The 19,382-nt window shown below is 45.9% G+C and overlaps 2 protein-coding genes across 2 annotated transcripts in view; both read left to right on the top strand.

The window, feature by feature from the left end:
* Window positions 1–5,640, top strand: part of LOC118320071 (BEN domain-containing protein 4) — a 10,358-nt gene extending 4,718 nt beyond the window's left edge. The window contains exons 2-6 of the mRNA XM_035650857.2: window positions 574–1,155; window positions 2,430–2,521; window positions 2,694–2,720; window positions 3,070–3,310; window positions 3,715–5,640. Of these exons, the coding sequence (XP_035506750.2) occupies window positions 574–1,155; window positions 2,430–2,521; window positions 2,694–2,720; window positions 3,070–3,310; window positions 3,715–3,944 (1,172 nt within the window). The 3' untranslated portion in view covers window positions 3,945–5,640. The remainder of the gene's footprint in view (window positions 1–573; window positions 1,156–2,429; window positions 2,522–2,693; window positions 2,721–3,069; window positions 3,311–3,714) is intronic.
* Window positions 5,641–6,240: 600 nt separating this feature from the next.
* LOC118320070 (rab11 family-interacting protein 1) lies at window positions 6,241–18,709 on the top strand. The gene is made up of 6 exons (XM_047334613.1): window positions 6,241–7,053; window positions 9,326–9,870; window positions 11,099–11,705; window positions 12,357–14,780; window positions 15,869–16,004; window positions 17,418–18,709. Exons 1-6 carry the CDS (start codon window positions 6,668–6,670, stop codon window positions 17,676–17,678), a joined length of 4,359 nt encoding a protein of 1,452 aa, XP_047190569.1. The 5' UTR covers window positions 6,241–6,667; the 3' UTR covers window positions 17,679–18,709.
* The last annotated feature ends 673 nt before the right edge of the window (window positions 18,710–19,382 follow it).

Below are 19,382 nucleotides of genomic sequence, written 5' to 3'. Positions count from 1 at the left end.
CATCGCCTGACTGGTGTATGTACAGTGCACGTCCAGGGTGTGTATCTCTTCTCCGTTGTTTTTTAATTTAACTATTTTTTCGAACCCCAGAGAGGTCAGATTATTCAATGATTCACAATAAAAGCAAAGATTTTTTTTAAAAGCTGTCCAATATCTGGATACATATTTCTGTAGCACGACTCTGCTTTGTCTTCCGCCCCTCAGATTTGACCGTATCACGAGCCTCATTAGCAGATAGACATTTGCCTAATTGCCACGAGACTTTAGATGAGGACATTATTCATGTCACAGTGAGGAAACAATACGAGTGAGTCACTGTTCTGTGCGTCGCTGCTTATGGCAACTGAGCGATCTCGAGCCGCCGACGGCGATCCGCGTAATTCAGTTAAAAGCTGCAGAGCGGCGACTCGGCGGTGAGTATTTTGTCAACTGCTGCTTCCAAAGTGATGTGATCCTCAGATGTTTTATCATTCTGACTCCTGTGATGATATAACTGACGTGCAGATGAAATGCCACTGTGGCTCACTGTCACCATCTCTGACGCGGAGTGCTCTCCTCCTTTCTTCGCCGCAGAAAACCGTCTCATCTTGGATGCCTTTGCTCAGCAGTGCAGCCGAGTCCTCAGCCTCCTCAACAACGGCCGTCTCCTGGAGTCCTCGTCCTCCCTCGCCTCTAACATCAAGCTGGAGGACGCTCAGGGGCCTCACTGCTCCTCGCTGGGGAGGTCCAGAGCTGAAGAGAGCTCGTCCACCACGGACCCCGAGGGGGAGGCGGAACAAAGCCATTTGAACCAACAACAGACCTCTGCCGTTCTCCGCATCTTCACGGACTCCCTGCAGAACTATCTCCTCTCGGGGCCTCAGCAGCAGCAGCAGCAGCAGCAGCAGCAGCAGCAGCAACATCCGGCTGCAGGTCTGGAGGAGGAGCAGTGTCCGTCGGCGGAGCCCGGCTCGGGGGCGTCTCCTGCGAGACACGCCCTGGGGGGCTGGGGCTCGCCGACTCCCTCCGACTCGTACGGCCACCCGTCGTCCACGCTGCCCGAGGAGGACGAGGAGGAGGAGAGCTGCTGCCCACGCTGCCTGGAGCTGGAGCAGGAGGTTCTGTCCCTGCAACAGGAGAACGAGGAGCTCCGCAACAAGCTGGAGAACGTCCCAGGTGGAGTAGCGACTCACTCACACGGTTCTGATTCTGAACGTTGCTGCCGATGCAGATGGGCGATAAATCAAACAGGAAGTTCCGTGTTCAGCGTTCCGCCACAGAGTCTTGAAGTCTCTGAGCTGTACTTGAGGGAGGAACACTATTCATCCACAATTATTCCCTCACTTTGTGTTTTGGCGGTAGAGTGCACTTTCCAACACGTTGCTCCCCATAGGTGACTGGTGACTGGTGAAAGATCACAGCACACGATTCATTTTCACACTGATTAAAATATTCAGTGAGCCCCGATTCCATGAATGGAATTATCCAATTTCATTGTTTCAACTCTCTGGGGTTGCAAGTAATGAGTATATTATATTATTGATGTGTTCAAAAATGAATTCCTTGCCTAATTATCCGCTGAACGTATTGTTTTCACTGCTGTCTGTGTGAGTGTGTATGTGAACAGATTAACTCGACAACGCACGGACAGATTTCCCCAAAACTTGGTTGGATTCTTATCTTGTCTCCAGATGATGAACTTTTGGAGTTGATCGTCAAAGGTCACGTCAAGGTCAAGATAAAAATGGCCTAAAAAACATAACAAAGAAACATTGCCAAAGATATTTATTTAAATAATAGAGCTAGAGATACAATGTTATGCACATATTACTCATAAAAGGATTCCCAGACGTTCCTCAAACAGGAATTAATAGTAGATTTGTTTGGACAGTTTACAATCTCAGATTTGATCCTGTGATTAACAGCAGCAGGGCGACTGAAAATAAACTAGTCCATGTTCACGCTAGTGAAAGAACATGTGAGCCGATGGAGAAACATGAGGAATGGCCGGAATCCGACACAGGATCAGTTCGTCCAGGATCATTTCAATGACACACACTTCAACAGTGTTTTCAGTTTTTCACAGAGCCACATGTTATTAAACGAATAGCGGAGCTCAGAGCGAAAGTCTTAATAGCACCTATTTTATTTTTCGAACTTCTCTGCTCCCCAGTGTCACGCTGACTTAATTTGCATTAAGCTGCTCATTGTGTAACTGCGGGTTAAACACTCATCCAGTGCAGTATCTCAAATCGATCTCAAAATTACCAGACATTACACTCAAAACGAGTTTTTACCGAGGGAAGAAAATAACGCATGATTATTATTCTTTAATTATACACCAGATGGGTCGTCTCGTTGCCTGCAGGGAATATTGATAGTGTGTTTTTATTACACACTGGTCACATTAGCTTGTGTGTGTGTGTGTGTGATTTTTTTTAAAAATACAGTTCCCTGTCAAAATGCTCTGGACTACTTCAAGACTGTTCTGGAGTTTCACAACCAGCTGGTTCAGCCGATGCCAGAGGAGCAGTTCACCGAGGTGAGGAAACAGATTCCCTCGCATCATTCACAGCTCTTTGAAGCATGCGTTATTATTAGCCTGATGTCAAATGGGTGTAAAAATATCGAAAAAGATCCTGCATTAGAATATGTATTAATCTGTGCTCATTGTTGTGTGAAAATGTGAACTTAAACTAAAACTGTCTGTACAGGAAGAAGAACAGCAAACAGTCTTTGAGGTGGGTGTTTTCATTTAAGACCATTGTCATGCATACAGTTTTTGAAGAACATGAAAGTTTTTCGTGTATTTTTGTGTCGTGTTTGTCTGTGAAACCAACAGAAAGTGGTGGCACATGGGGGGAAATGCCACTAGAGGATGTGCAGCACATCCTAAAAGGACAGTCACACATTATATTAGTAAAACTATGCAACGATGAAGAGATTAAAGGTCAGAGGTGATTCAACTTTAGAAACTGCAGTCAGATCTGCAATAAAAGTAAATAGGTCTGTGAAGCTGCATTAGGAATTCAAATTAGCAGGTTAAAAAACAACAACATGGCCTTGACCTTTACCCTGTCGTCCCTGCAGGGCAGTAAACAGCTCCTGGAGAACTACCCGCTTTTCATCACCAACAAGCAGTGGGACGAAGCCGTCAACTCCTCCAAGAAAGATGGCCGACGGCTGCTGCGCTACCTGATACGCTACGTCTTCACCACGGACGAGCTGAAGTTCTCCTGTGGTTTGGGCAAAAGGAAGCGGTCAGTCCACTCAGGGGAGCCGGGCCTGGAGAGACGACCGCTCAACCCCGTCAAAGTCAGCTGCCTCAGAGGTACGACGACGACGCCCGTTGATGGAGGAGGATTTGCGATCCGCAAAAAAATGTTACCAAATGTTTGGATGATTATTTGAAATTACCTGAATGCTCCTCTTCTTCGGCCCATGTTTCAGATTCCACAAGTCAGTGCTCTTTATTTATAAGGATCATTAACTTGGTGAAACCGTTAGCATGATAAAAACATGTGGGCGGAATAGGATGTTTTTTCGGTTCACATCTGGCACAGATCAGATGTTTTTGAGCATTGATTATCTTCAGATCTTGTGGTCTTAGATCTGATTCACATCCCATTTGTGTTCACATGACTTGAGTTTGACTTCAAAACCATCTTTTATTTCCAATAATTAAAGATAAATATGTTTTCTTTTGTCATCTTTCATTTGAAATCTCCCTGTCAGAGTTCATCCGGATGCACTGTGCCTCAAACCCAGACTGGTGGATGCCGTCGGAGGAGCAGATCAACAAGGTGTTCAGCGACGCCGTGGGTCACGCTCGCCAGGGCCGGGCGGTCGGCACGTTCCTCGGCAGCAGCGGGAGCAGCACCAGCAGCCTCTACATGGACTTTGACGGACATCTGTCGCAGGACGAACTGTATTTAAAGGGCTGCCAGAACGGCCAGTCAGATTGAGGCCGAGCGGGAGGAAATTTAAAAAGACAAATGCCAGAAATGTAGCTGTAAACACAACAACATATCCCAAAACGCCGACCGTATCCTTATCCCGCCACTTTACACAACGAAGAAAACATTCCAGAAGAGGTTTCTCATGCAGAATATCGCTGCGCTCCTCTTTTCAAATAGTTTTCTAGCTTTTTTGTCATTTTTATACCTATGACTTTGTTGCGTAAACAATTTGACTTTTTCAGTGCGTTTTAAATTCAACAGAATTTTAGTCTTCCGTTTTCAGATTTTTCGATGGTTTCATATTTTGAGCAGTTTCAATGGAATATTTCTGTTCATTCAGTTGAAGGATTGGAGGGATGGAGGTTGTTTTGTACACAGGTTGTTTAATATTTTCATGCATATTTAAAGGTCATTTGTGTAAAGTCTTGTTACATCCATCAGTGACATTTCAGCCTCCATCACATACATTACGGTAAGTAGCATTTCATATTTTTTTTAAATGCCAAATTCCGCGTCATTGGTGAGAGCACTTTTACTTTGCCCTTCTACAGGAGTGTCTCTGAGGAAGTCGTGTTTTGTTTCCTGCAGTCTTGCACTTTGCATCCGCACGTTTGTCTTCGTTTGAGCCACTTCTGACGTGTCCAGGTTTATTTCTAAAACTGAAAACTGCATTTAAAAAGAAACACGTAACAATGTGCTCAGATGCAACTTTGCATTGGTCCAGATTGCTCTGCTCTGGACTTTGTACAACAGATTTCATGGTTGTGCAACAAATACGAAACGTGTCATATTGCAGAGCACTTTTTTATTTCGAGCAAACGTTCAATAATTGGCTTCCCAGAATTCCTCACAACATGATGTCTCCTAAATGTACATGGCAGTGATGTCAAGCTGATATTTGTTCCTTCTAATTAATAAAACAGATTCAAAGAAAATGGTTTTAACACACAAAATAATCTTCTAGATACAGTCAAGTCCAAGCAGAATTGACTGTATTTTACAAACCCTACAAACTCTTTGTAGTCACCTTGTTGCAGCTCTCTGAGGAGATGTTTTTTTGAACATTACTTTTTGGTTTAAAGCAGCTGCCCTATAATAAAGCCTGTTCGAGAAAAAAAACCCTCCACACGATCAGAAATCATGAAATGTGGGTTGTCTGGGTCTCAAAGTTTTGAGTTACACAGCTGAAGTTTCTTGATAATGACATACAAATATCAGTGGGAAAAAATGGAGCCCTTCTTTCTCACTGAAGCTTGTTTTTGCACTTTTTTGTGTCTCGTTGCGGCTGAAGCTAGATGAGCCGAACCTGAGCGTTTCCATCCTTTGACTCTGTGTTTCCTTTTATTCTGCACTCAGTAACTTCTCTCTGTGTTTGAATGTACCAGATCTATTAGGTCCGTCTGCCACGTGGACAGTGTGCCGTGTAAATGTGTATTATAAAGTACAGTTCTCGTGTGTCTCTCTCTCTCTCTCTCTCTCTCTCTCTCTCTTTAACAAGCCAAGTAGAAAAGTGCCACAGAAACCTTGAAGCAGTCGGATTCTGTTGTTGTGTTGCTGTACTGAATGTGAGCATTTATTTGTATTTACTCCACAAAAGTGGCTGTTATCAACACTGTGAAACATCCGTCTGATTTTTACAGATATAATAGTTTATGGTTTTTTTTAATTTATAAATAAATAAAACAAGTACTGAAGCTGGAAACGTGCATTAATGGTTCTGATCCATCCATCCATCCGTCCATCCTTTCATATTCACTCTCTACACTGGTTCCTTTCCTTTGTGCTGTTTTTCTCTCTGGTCTCCACCAGGTGGCGCTGTAGTTTCGGGAAACTGCAGCAACCTGATGTAGTCAAGAGTCATACAGTAAAATCTGCTCTGCTGTAAAAGATTTACTGTAATTTATGTCAATGCACAGGCCTGTCCGGGAAAGGGAGCAGGCGAGTGCACAGAAATGTGTCTTTGCAAATGAGTAATCAGCCTTAAGAGCAAAAAAAAAACATTAAAACAAAAGACCTTAATTAATTCAATAGTTATTATTATTATTTTTTAACGTTGGATACGTTTTTAAACATTTAAATAGAACATTTTCTGCAGTCAAGAGGGTTTAAGATTTGACATGATGAGCTGGAGAGTCATTTATTTAAATCTTTTATTTTTTTTAAGTTTCTGCACAGAAACGTTGGACAACACATCAAATCTCTGCTGACGAGAAGGGACCAGGACCAGCTGACTGTGTGTGTGTGTGTGTGTGTGTGTGTGTGTATGTATGTGTGTGTGTGAACGGGTTTTTTCGGTTGGGTGTTTCTCTTTAAACTCTGCGGCATCTCCCCGGCTGTGTGCGGGAGGAGGGCGGGCCGTGAACAACAAGGACCGAGCGGATCTCGGACAGAATCCGTTCACTGATGCGACATGACGCCGCGGAGCCTCGACGGATCCTGACGCGGGTGTTTTTGCGCAGCGCCCCTAACCCGGTTTGCACCAATTGAATTTGCGCATGGCACCGGGGGAAGGGCCGAGCCTGGACACTGACCTCGGGTAAACTCTCGTTGGACTTTTGGAGAGATTCTGCAGAGGTGCGTGCGTGTGTGTGTGTGTGTTGTTTTTGCGCAGAACGGAGGGTCAGTCTGGCGCAACGTGCCCAGATGAAGTGACGCGGCCGGCGGCCGAGCGACTCCACCGTCATCCGGGGGACGCGTCCGCTGCGCCCCTGCGCGTTAGCGGGGCCACGATGATGATGATGTCACTGATCGACCTGGACGACGAGCAGCGATGGGTGCCCACGCACGTGAATGTCACCGTGCTCCGCGCGCGCGGACTGCGCACCAAGGGCAAGCACGGCAGCCGCTACCTGTACACCGTCATCCAGCTGGCGAAGGACAAGTTCACCACGGGGCTGGTGGAGAAGGCGGACGTGCCCGAGTGGAGCGAGGAGTGCTGCTTCGAGCTGCTGCCCGGCATCCTGGAGGACGGCGGCCGCGGCGCGTACCCGCCGGGCAGCGGGGACCTGGTGCTCACGGTCATGCACCGGGTGCTCATCGGCCTGGACGTGTTCCTCGGGCAGACCGTCGTCCCCCTGGACAAGATCTTCCACGACGGGACGTGTCCGAGAGACGAGTAGGTCGCGCTCGGATGTTCCCTGTTTGTCCCCGCTCACGCGCACGAGACATGAGTGATGTGTCATATTGTTCATAGTTATTCATAAACCCATACAGGAGAGCGACGCGCGGCTCCTCGTGCGGACAACTATCCTGAAATCGTTCGGTCATTTCACGACAGTTTTTCTCCACTCATCTCCCTCCCCGCTCGACAATCTCTTGACATATTGCACTGTAAGTATCAACCATGTGCCTCATGATGGCTGCAGCCAAAACCACAGCATCTGAGTTGACCGATAGCAAGTCTCAGCGCTGGTCACTTCCCTCCAGGGAGGATGCTCAGTCGGGTGAGCTGGTGAATTAAGAAATCCGCCAATGTTTTAAAAACCTAAATGCATTAAAGGATCATTCAAGTCTGTCCCTCGACTGTATGTACTCCAGCAGCGGCAACCCACAATGCACTGCAGGTCAACAAGATGAGACTTTAACCCACAACGTCTCCACGTTATGCACAATTTCCCACCATGCATCTGTAGTTCATTCAGACTCGGATGTATTTTTAATATCTATCGATCAAACATTCAAGAGCTTACCGGAGACCGGTGTCCTTCCCTCTCTTGGTCCTCTTATATTGTCCGCAAAACATCTGAACAGGTGAATATTATCCCACACTGAGGCCCTGTGTCCAGCTGTGCCTTTACAAAGTGAGATGGAAGGCCGCACTTGGTATCCCAGGTCAGATATACCTGTACATAGCACAGGGACGTGGACTGAGCCACCGGTGACCCATGATGCTTCAGCTTTAAAAAAAACTGCAGGGCGATGGACGATCACGGCAAACAAACGTTCGTCATGCAAGGTCGGAATTCCTCCGATTCAGTGCTTGCACATCTGTCTGTGTCTGGAGTTGTAGTTTAGCCTGCGCAGTGGTCTTTGTGCAGTCTGCAGGGCTCAGTAACTTGTCCCGCAGATATCTGAGTTTGAGCTTTTCTGGCTTTTTCCTCAGACGTAGAGCTGCTGTGAGGGCAAAACAGAAACCCGCTGGCTCAGGCGAGTGTCAGCTGGGCTGAGCCACAGAGCACCTGGAGAAGCACCCGACTGCTGCCATCATGGGACAGACGTTCAGAGAGCTGGTAGATAATATTCATTGGAGGTTTCCTTCAGGTTAGCAGCTGTTGAATTAGACGTACTGCTGGCTGACCCCATGCAGGATTTGAAATGAACGATCTGTAATTTCACATGAATTAAACAACAAAAAACCATATTACACACCCGAATGAGTTTGATCAACTCTCATTCAACATTAATGAATCGAGCGATCGCAGCAGTTTTCCCGCATCTTCACAAATGGATTTTATTGAGACCTTGTATGATATTCAGAATATTAGCTTTTTTATTTATAACTTATCACAGCACCAAACTTCTCATTCAGATTAGTGAGAATCTCCTGATAATCAGTTGCACCTAAATTCAATTTACAAATGAAACCGCTCATTGAATTTCGTGAATGGCTCTTACTGTTACTACCGTCGCTATATGTGACTGAGCTACAGACTAAGAATAAGCTCTTTTGTTCACTGTTTTATTTTACAGTGCGTATTTGAAAATGCCTCTCTGACTCTAATCGAATTGTCCTTATTTTGAGCATTGGAACGCCTCGGTTGGGCCACAGGTGACGAAACGGGACTCGGCAGCAATATGTGAAGCATTTTCCACCACACAGAGGGGCCGAGGAAAAAAACAAAACGAAGCGATACAACACATCTGGCTTTAATTGTGACTTCTCCTCCGCCCTCCGACTCTCTGCGCTCAGTGAAACTCACACTGAATTCCTGCTGGCAGTTTTGGCTCCGCAGCAAGTTCTCTGGTCCACTCAAAGGACACAGGAGGCACACTTGTTGTTCATGTCTTACACATGCGGCTCACACACACACACACACACACACACACACACCGGGTCAAGGTGGGCGGACTTTGGGGTGTTGGGTTGTGTATTTTTCCTGCTCCGAGAATTGTAAAAAACAGTTTGTTTTTCCAAGTATAATCCCCAAGCATTATTTCCAGATCATGCAATGTGAGGAAAGCATTGCCAAAAAGCAATCGGTGTGTTTTGTTGTTGCTCATTTTGTCTCATTCAATTGCCAGATCACACACACACACACACACACACACACACACACACACACAACCTCTGCTTCAATCTTTAAACAAATAGCCGTATGCTTCAGCTGAAGCAATGATTGATTCAGGGCAGTGATGTAAGACGGCCTCTTCTCTTCTTCTTTCTCCAGATGGTTCAAGCTCCACTCTAAGGCGGGAAGGAAGGAGAAGGAGCGTGGCGAACTCCAGCTGACCGTCCAGTTCACCCGCAACAACATGACAGCCAGTATGTTCGACCTCACCATGAAGGACAAACCGCGCTCCGCCTTTGGGAAGCTCAAGGATCGCGTCACGGGGAGGAAGAGGGGGGACGTGGAGTCTTCGTCGGCCATCGTGCCGGGCCGCTACGCCGCCTTGTCGGGATCCCTGGGGCAGCCGTTTGGAGAGGAGGGCGGAGGAGGAGGAGGAGTGCTGGTGGTGGAGGCACGAGATGCGGAGATAGCGGGGGAGAGGAGGAGCAAGGTGAAAGATTTCTTCAAAGGGAAGCTGCGCAAGTCGTCCGACACCAGGTCGTGCTCATCGCTGGCTTCAGACAGTAGTCTGTCTTCCATGGCCAGCGATAACCCCGGCGCTCCGCCCAGTCTGGATCTGCTGTCAGACCCCCCCAGCTCGCCCATCTACACTAGCAAAGTGAGAGTGGACACCCACTATGGAGAGGCAGATTTAGCGAAAAAAGGTAAGCTCTGAAATCATCTATGTGTTTGATATAAGGGCTGGTGTCTGTGGGAGTTGTCTCATGATAAATCAGGGTTCCTGAAGGTGTTTTATAGCAAAGGTGGGTCACCTTGCTGCAACTGAAGACCACCTTCACCACCATCATTACACATCAGGACAGTTTGCAAAAAAAACAACTAACATTAAGATTAGGCTCTCGGTGGCTTTCATATGAAAACATGGATAAAGAGTTATCATTACCGTTGTACTCCCCCAAATACTGGATTGTGGGTCCAACAACAACATTTCCTAGCTTAAAATGAAAAAACATCAATATTAAAATATATAGGTCAGCATTATATTATTTATTATTTATCAAAACAAACACTTGACCTAACATTTTTATCCTCTAAAATGTTGTGATTGTGTCCAAGTTAAAAACAAACTTCTCAGTTCCATGTCGTGGACAAATGATGTAATGGCGAAGCTGTTTGAAAATTAGTAATAACTGAAGTGTAATAACTGAAAACTGTTTAGTAAGGTAACTGATTTGTTGTTGGTTAAAGCTGCTTTAACATTCAGAATCCACAAAAGTAAAAGATAAATAAACAACTTTCGTCCAACATTAAATCATTACAGTTACGTAGAGTCAAATCTTGCTTAAGCAACAAATTAGTGCTGCTATGGTGTCAGTTGTAGTTGCTATAGCGATGGGATGTTGAACTGAACCAAATGCCCTGTGGCAAATACAATGAGCATCAGCACCGAAGAGGGCATTTGTTTCCCAAAAGAGCCAAACTCAGCTTTTCCTTCGTCGGCCTTCATGGACAAATTAAACATGTTCATGAGGCTTATGACTTCTCCACTACAGCAGTTACCACGAGGAACAGAAACACTGATTAGATTTGATTCATTTTAGAGCACAACTCGCATGAAGGAACTACAAGAGTGCAAACAGAGCACTCGGGTCATCATGACTTGCAGAAACAGCTGTTTTTCTTTTTTATAGCTGCACTCATTGATATTTTTATATTAACAATGGATCAAATGACTCCATGTAATGTGAAAGAAGTTTCTCATATTCACAGAGGATGAAGTACTTGAGAGAAAAGCGATTGCCAAGAACCGAGTGTCGCCGTCCTCAATACAGATTTGATGGCTTCTCTCAGATTCATGTGTCCAATTAAAGAAGATGTCGTCTTTGAACATTTCAGTTCTTTAATAACCCAGTTCCTGCTCCTTTCCCACAGTGCTCACCAGCCAGCACACCACAAAGGTTCTCACGCACAAGCGAGCCCTGAGCGACGAAGCTAGCAAGATCAGCACAGCCCTCCATCGAACAAACCTCGCGGTGGAGTCGCTCAAGGGTCAGACCATGACGCAGTCCAAGTCTTCCTTGTGCATCAACGGAAGCCACGTCTACGACTCCGAGCCATCGTCTCCGAGGAGCGCAGGATCCCTCCCGTCCAAGATGGTGCTGGAGAAATGCTCCCCGCTCTCTCGGTCCCTGCAGAACCTCACCAGGAGAAGTGAGGACAAAGGTTCCTTCGCTGAGGGCCGCCGCTGGTCCTTTGACAAGACGAGGAAAGAGGAGAGGGAGGAAGAGAAGGGAGCTCGGGCTTCGCTCCCTCCAGATCAGCAAGCTCAGACGGGCGGTCCCCCGACGCCGGCGGAGGTGCTGAAAGTCTCCTCTGCTGCCGATTCGCCGGAAAAAGGCCGGAAGCTGAGAAAGTCGCTATTCTCTGGAGGGAGGAGTGAATCTCTCCCGGCAAAGTCAGAGCCGAACCAGGCTGCTTCAGCATCTGAGGGGAGGCTCAGAGGCTGGTTCGGCTCCGGCGACTCGCAGAACAAGCCGAGGTGAGTCGGGGTCGTTCACGGGCTCGTGTCTGGGAACCGAAGTGTTCCATTACTGAAGCTCGTGTCCAGGCACAACATCAGGCAGCAGGCCTGTATTGAGTTGGGTGTCCTGAGTGCATCGTTTTCTCTCCCCCTCTTATTCGAAAATGGAATTGATTTAGAGCATAGTTTTCTCCATTTTATGACCATGCTGTGTCATCACCTCGCACTACATTTTCCACAAACAGCTCTCCAGCATTGCTATTTTCTTTACCTGTGTGTGTGTGTGTGTGTGTCTACGTTTAAAAGATGCAACGTCACTGCGGTTTAGAAAAACTTCTCTGGCAGAAGGTTGTGAAGAGAATCATTCCATGTTGATATGAGCTCACCCAACAGAGCAACTGCCAGCGCAGATGGTCTTGAATGGCTTCGATGCATTATTTATTTCCTTTGCTTGATTATTTTTGCAGATGTGCTTTGCTTTTTTTTTAAAAAAAAAAAAAATGATTTGTGTTATTGTTTCCATGATTCTATGATTTGGCCAACCTCAAATCCACAGTTGTTTTGGGACCGATAGTCTTTTAGTCGCTGTTTGTGTTTGTGTAAGAAAGATGTCGCCACTTGGTAACGTGGCACTTCATTAACTAAGAGGTGCCCTATTTTCCTTCACAGGCTGGAAGTTTCTCCTAAGGTAGAAAGCAGCTCAGATGTACCCCCTCCCCTCCATCCTCACTTCCCTGCCCCGCCTCAGTGCGCCTCCCCCTCTGGTCATGTCCCACCTGGGGACTGCAATCAGTCTCATCCCCTCACTCCCTCTTCCTCTCCAACCTCCACTCCCACCCCCCCCTCCAACCCTTTCCTCCCCCATATGCAGCGCAACCCCTTCTTTGAGGAGCTCATGGCCGAAGAGTCACAGAGGTCCCCTCCTTTTGCACCTTGCTCCTCTTCCGGCTCGTCCCCCTTTCATTACACCACTCTGCCCTCCCAGCCCTACCCACCCGGCCCTGCTCACAATGTAAATGCCGCGAATGTGGCTTCCATCAGGCGGGAGCGCCCCAGGTCAGTAGCTAGACAGATATCTCTCCCTGCATTGTTACCCAAAGTAGGCGGACCAAACCACCCAGCCCCTCGCCCCATGTCAGAGAGAGCAGGAGAATGGGATGACTTTTTCGATGCTTTTGCCTCCAGCAGGCTCAACTCACCTAAAGGGAGTGTTCCTCATGAACAGCTCGGAACCAGTCCAACTTCATCTCAACGCCATGGTTATGCAGTTAGTAATCATGCAAAAGAGCTGCAGACCCGTGAAGAGCAGCCTCCACCTTTGCCTCCAAGGAGGCCTCTAAGAACTTCAGTGCATGAGATTTTCTCCGACGGCTGGCTGCACAGAGGTCAGCAGCTGGCTGTCCACAAAGAAGCCTACCTCCTCTCGCAGACCGGCGTGGCCTCGCTGCAACGTGGCCGAGAGGGCGACTGCAAGAGGAACAGTACATCTCCCGACCCGAACACGAGCAGCGAGACCTCTGACTCCGTCGGCGCTCAGTCGCAGCCCTGCGCAAACGTCACGTCGCCAGGATTTGTCTCGGAAGAAAAGCTCAAAAGGTTCAAATATGAACCGTTGGAGGATGACGCCGACTGCTGGGGAGGGATGTTGTTCGAGCAAGATCTGTACGGACGCATGTGTCGAGGAAACTACGGAAAACCCAACGTGAACAATAATCGCTTGTCGTTGAACACTGAGGAAACTGTTGTGAATAGCATACACGTTCAGAACTCAGGATCTAAAATGCTCCTTGATAGTGAGATCTCTGTAAAGGACCTTTCAACCACCAGCGCCCCTATCCCAGACATAAAGCTACTAGATTGTACTTCTGCCTCAGTGGCGGAGGCAGTCGAGTCTAATCCAGCTGAAACCACATGCATCAACAATAACGCACCTTTCCCATTAACGTCGGGAGACCTGAACAGAAATGTGAATAAGTTAGACTTTAGTTTTATTGATTCTGATGGCTCCTCTCCATCAGAGGTCGTCGATACTCTCAAGGGCGTCGGTAGTTTAGGCGGGTTTTACCCACGGCCAACAGAAGATTCACTGACGGCGGTTTACCACGCGGAGACCAAACCTAAGGAGATATTCACTCTGAGGGACACCTACATTCCCGAGACGAACTCTTCATACGAAATAACCGCCTCATCGAGTAAACGGTGCAAAGTGTCTCCAGTTTGCACAGACCGCTGCCAGGACAACTGTCAATGTGAGCTGAGCTCCAGGGTAAACGGCAGAGAGGTCGCGGCATTGTCAAATCAAACGCCCAAACCGTCCGATCTTGAAACCGCCACCAGAGCAGATAAAACAAGCGGTAGCAATGATTTTAAAAGGACACAAGAGGACTTTGATGATAACGGCAACCCACAAGCTAAACAGGCGGCACTCAAGCAGACGGAGTTGTTCTCCGGGGTGGTTAGCGCACGTTTTAGACCCAAAGGAGTGTCCCGACAGAACAGCCAGAGCAAAGGCGGAGACAAAGAGTTTGAGCAGTTGTTGTCCCTCGTGCAAAACATTTCAGACGACGTACCGTTGTCGTACCAGCCCACTCAATCGCCCTCACCGGCATTAGATAAACCGACAGACTTGAGAGTAGACAGCGGCAATACGAGGTCACGAATACCTTCGAAGGACCGCACAAGGTCGCTCCTGACGAAATTCTGCTTAACAGGAAAACCCCCCGAGATCAGTTTTGAAGACCTCCACGCTAAAGTGGCCCCAAACCCCAGATCCCCGCCTGAGTCAAAGATTGAGAGATCTTTGCAAGAGCCTGAACCCCCTTCTCCCGCCACGCCCTCTGCGCCGTCCCTGTCGGCAGACGCGCAGGCTCAGCTCCATCCCGCCCCTGTCTGTTGCCCCTCGATACATCCCTCGAGCACGGGGCCCAGTGCCGGGGCCAGCACCACTGTGGTTGTGGCCCCCTACACCTCCTCCTCCTCCTCCTCCTCCTCCTCCACCACCTCCACCACTGACCAGCCCCTGGTCGCTGCACGGCACACACTTTTGCCTGAGGAGACACAGCCAGCTAGCAACCTGCCCCGTCAGGAGAGCAGGTGAGAATCCTCACACTAGGTCATTTACTTGGAGTCACTCGGAATATTAGAGACGAGATTTTCACGTATTCTACGAATCACATGCAGTAAATGCTTTGCCATTTTCCTGTTTTGTTGCTCTGGCTGCTTTGTTCCCTGTCGGCCTGGCTTGTTTGCTGTAGAACGCATTTATGCATTCATAAGTTCTGCCTTTTCATCCAAGCGTTGGTTGGTTGGATGATAAAGCGATGTGCACTGTTCTTGGCTTTGCTTCACATTTATGTTTTCCATCTCATGTTTCCGTTACTTGGCTTCTGTAATTTGTTGTCTTCTTATACAATGTTCCGCCTAAACTTCGCCTCTTTTGCTGCTGGTCGGCCAACTGCTAACGAGAGCTTAACGTTTAGAAGGATATCGACGTGGTCGAATTATATCATGCGTAGGAATTATTATATGCGTATAATGTGAGAGTTAGATTTTGCTTTTGCAAGAGAACAAGGCCATTAAAAAGTGAAGCCTGTTAATAATATATGCTGTACAGGAAAGTGAGTAGAGGCCATTCAATCCTCCCCTATTTGTTTCCGCTGTAACCGCAAAGTAGCTTTAATTTGAATTCAAGTTTTATTCTAATTTTCCGTTTCTAAATGTTCCCTTGCTGTTGTTGGTGTTGCTGTTGTTGTTGTTGTTGTTGTTGTTGTTGTAATGAAAACCCTGTGTTTCCCGCAAAGATGATTTTATCATCCAGTTGTTAGTGAGTCAATGCTTTCAACGACCATTTTTCGCAAATTTCTTCTCTCGAAATTTGACAGATGCAGCTGCAGTTTTAAATGCTTCACGAACAGAAGATGTTTTTTTTTTAAAAATGTTTTCTGCAGTTTTTACTCTTCCTTCACGGAGTACGATTCTCTGAGTTGTCTAAATGTGCTGAGCCTTTTCAAGAAATATGAAATATTTCATTCAGTTTTATATGTTGATATGTAAGTCAGATATAACCGCAGAATGAGATGAGATCATACAGTGACTTACATGTCCTTAGGAGTGTGTGCACTCACGGCTAACATACAACATGTCCATGTTGAAATGTGAGCGCTGACCTCTTTACTTTGCAGACCTCACCCAGTGAAGCCATTAACTTCCAGCCAATCGGAGAAGAGAGACGGCCGCTCGGTCCTGGAGAAGCTCAAGTCTACAATCCACCCGGGACGTGCCACCCAGCCGGCCGTGGCGGAGGCTGAGAGGAGTCAGGTACTGTGACACGATGAGAAGAAGAAAACGGGTCCAGAAATTGTGATGGGAAACAGTCCTCCACTAGAAAGAAGACGAAAAAACATGAACGTGTGCAGCTGCTGTACCTCCCAGCTCAATGCGAGGCTGAGGTTGCTTTCAACGCTGGGGAGAAAAACGTTGATCCCATTACTGCTCTCCAGCGTGACATCATTTTTTGGCCCAGATAACAGATTTCAGGTCCTAAAATGATGCTCTTGTCGTCGTGTGTGTCATGTCGCACTGCCAAGGAATGAGCTGATATGGCTGGACTCTGGTGCTTTACAGGGAGAAATGAGTCAAACCTGGCAATCTGCAAAAGTGTAGAATAGTTGAATACCTTTAACTTCTTCTTACAATGATATGAACTTTTTTTTTCTTTATTGCAGATGCATTAGTGAGGTCTGTTCTGATGGGGGTTGAAACTAGTGAAACATTCATGTCTGTGATTGACGTAGGCATTCAGCTATTTTAATAACTACCATATTTAAATTCCCGCGACATTATATTTTGGCACGATTAATATTTGAGCTGTGTGCAGGCTACCATAACCATTCATGATGTCACCTTTCGACAAGTGGCAAATATTGATTGAAAAGATCTTGTTTCTGGTAAAACATGTCATGTATTTTGATTTTTCGGAGGCAATATTGTTTAATGTCTGCCAGGTACGGAGAGAAATTAGTTTCAAAAATGTGTATCTTTCTACAAGCGAAAGATACAAGTTAAATGTGTACAATGATCAATTCAAAACGGTACGCAACCTTCAATTATCAAATATGGGACGATTCCGTCTGCCTGTTATTAAACTGCAGCCAGGAGACAGTTAGCTTAGCTTATAGCCTGGAGTAAAGACTGGGGACGGAAGAGAACCGCTTCCTCCTGTCTCCAGCCGGGCTCCCTCATCACCTCCAAAACGCACTAATGAACAAGCTGTTCATCTTTTTGTTTAATTTGTACAAAAGCTGATGAGTATCTTTGGACAAACGCATTGCTAGCGGTTTTCCCCAGCTTTCAGTCTTCATGCGATATATAATAATAATGTATTATCATTTTTATTTATATAGCACCTTTCACAAGTAGCTTCACTACGCGCTTTCACAAAAACATACAAATCACCGAGAATTACAATCAGCATTCCAACAATAATACGGTTTTCAGGTCAAGTATCTGTATGAAAAAAAAGAAGACATAAAAGGACAATATAAAAAGATAGGCTAAGGTAATCTTGTCTCGGCTGTAATTTTCAAATTAAGCAGACGTAAATAAATGTCGCGCTGATCTCCTCATGTACCGTTACTCCCAGCAAGAAGGTGAATAAATACATTTCCTATAATTGAGACACTGACAAGCCGTTCGTAAAGACTTGCTTCCATCTTTTCTCGCCTCTTGCAGGAGGTGAGTGCGGACACCTCGGCTCAGTACCAGCACCTGACCAACATGGAGCTGATCTCCCTGCTGCTGCAGCAGGAGATGGACATGCAGAAGCAGCAGGCGGCCTCCGAGCAGCAGGAGGCGCAGCTGGGGAAATGTGAGGCCGAGCTGAAGAAGGTCAAGGCACAGGTACGGGACCTGGAGGACTACATCGATAATCTCCTGCTGCGGATCATGGAGCAGACGCCCACGCTGCTCCAAGTGCGAAACAGACACAAGTGAGCGCAGAGGCAGCGGCGTGTGCGCGGTGAACTGCACACGACGTGTGATCGTCAAGAATTCAGTTTCCCCAGTGAAAGGGTTGGAAACAGGGTCATTGTCGAAGATTGGGAATCTTGGTTCTAGAGTCGATCACAGTCAAACAAATGCTCCACAAATCATCCAGGTCTTCTCACTGCTAATACTGCCCTGTTGATGTAGACGCCATATTACCCAACATGCATGCTGGTTACTACTGTATCTCAAATTGGCACGGACGAAGAGAATTGCTTGAATCGGAGCAAATGCAAATTATTATTTTACCCATGCTTACTAGAATATTTAAGGTAGCCAGCTTTCGTTGAAGCTGCTTTCACATAATAGATACTATCAAGAGAAAAAAACTTTTTCTTGGGAAGTGCATCAAATGTGCTCTTCAGGGATTTAAAAATTCACTGCTGGTAAAACAGGAGGTCAGTTCCAGTTAATAAAGCAGCCTTTGAGGCGCGAAAACAACATTTTGACACAAGATTTTAATCTCATCCAGTTTCACGAGATGCCAAGTGCACAAAGGTTAACTTGACCTAATTACATATTTAGTAGAATTTAGCAAATGGTACAAAAAGAATGCATCATAAACTGCTGCTCTGCAATACCAAAATTAACATTGCTGTATGATAAAAACAATATTCATGTTTGTGCTAGCAAAGGCTAAAGAGGATGAAGATTTATTGTTTGCATCTTTTGTTTTGTTTTCATTTTTTCTCAGTTTCTTAAATTTTTATTTTCTTGTTACACTAAAACTAAGAGAACGTTTTAATATATTTTATGTTTTTTATCCATTCTGCCATTTTGCTTTGTTGAAAAAGCAGCATATTACCACAAAATAAATACCAAATCATCATTGTAGTTAATAAGAATTAAGTTATTTCTATCAAATACTTTAATGATAATATATTCTCTAACACCACTCCAGTACCACTGTAGCTACTTGCAATGCTTTAGATGACCGCAGTACTGTACTGTGATAAAAATAAAAGTGCACATGAATCAGTCGAAGTTTCCCGAGTTGTGATTGAGCGGACATGTTGCAGCAATGCTTATTTCCTTCCACTAGAGAGCACTCCTTACCTCAGAGTTTGGGTGAAAACCTGGACCTCTGCTGTGCATCCGGGGATTTTCATGTATGATGCTATATAATATGAATTGTGATTTATTAGAGATAATGTAGTGAATGGAGTCCATTGGATTTCCCGTGCACTGCGGGCCACTCTTCTCTGGTTTGTCTCTCTTGTAGCACTGATTTCAGATTGTTAAATGCTGGTTTACAGTCAAATGTAACAGAATAATATATTGAAGACGCAGAAGATTTGTTACATATCAGCAAAAGTTGTCACCAAGTGCTGAGATCCTGTTCTTCATCAAAAACAATCCCACCATAAGTAACAGGCCAGTATTCAAAATTCAAAGTCAGGTCAAAGTGTAATGGGGTTATGAGCAAAATGTGCTTGAATAATTAAAAGCATGCTCATTAGGAAGCAGAATTGTCAATTGTATTTTTTTTTAAAGATTAGTGTTATTTAAATAAGATTACTTCTCCATTAACATTAACACTTTTATATGTTTCGTATATGAAATAAAGTAACAACAAAGTACAGAAGGTTGTCAGTGGTAGGCTGCTCCACCTTAATATGAGTATGGGACTAACAGACATGTCTAGTCTGTACT

Source organism: Scophthalmus maximus, chromosome 9 (assembly GCF_022379125.1).
Source record: "Scophthalmus maximus strain ysfricsl-2021 chromosome 9, ASM2237912v1, whole genome shotgun sequence".
NCBI lineage: Eukaryota > Metazoa > Chordata > Actinopteri > Pleuronectiformes > Scophthalmidae > Scophthalmus > Scophthalmus maximus.
The sequence above is the reverse complement of the archived record's forward strand: the minus strand, read 5'-3'. Positions and strand labels throughout refer to the sequence as shown.

Coding starts and splice junctions, on each gene's coding strand:
- LOC118320070 (XM_047334613.1), top strand. CDS start 6,668: ATGATGATGATGTCACTGATCGACCTGGACGACGAGCAGCGATGGGTG. Junction 9,871..11,098: donor GGCAGATTTAGCGAAAAAAG/GTAAGCTCTGAA, acceptor CCTTTCCCACAG/TGCTCACCAGCCAGCACACC. Junction 16,005..17,417: donor CGGAGGCTGAGAGGAGTCAG/GTACTGTGACAC, acceptor CGCCTCTTGCAG/GAGGTGAGTGCGGACACCTC.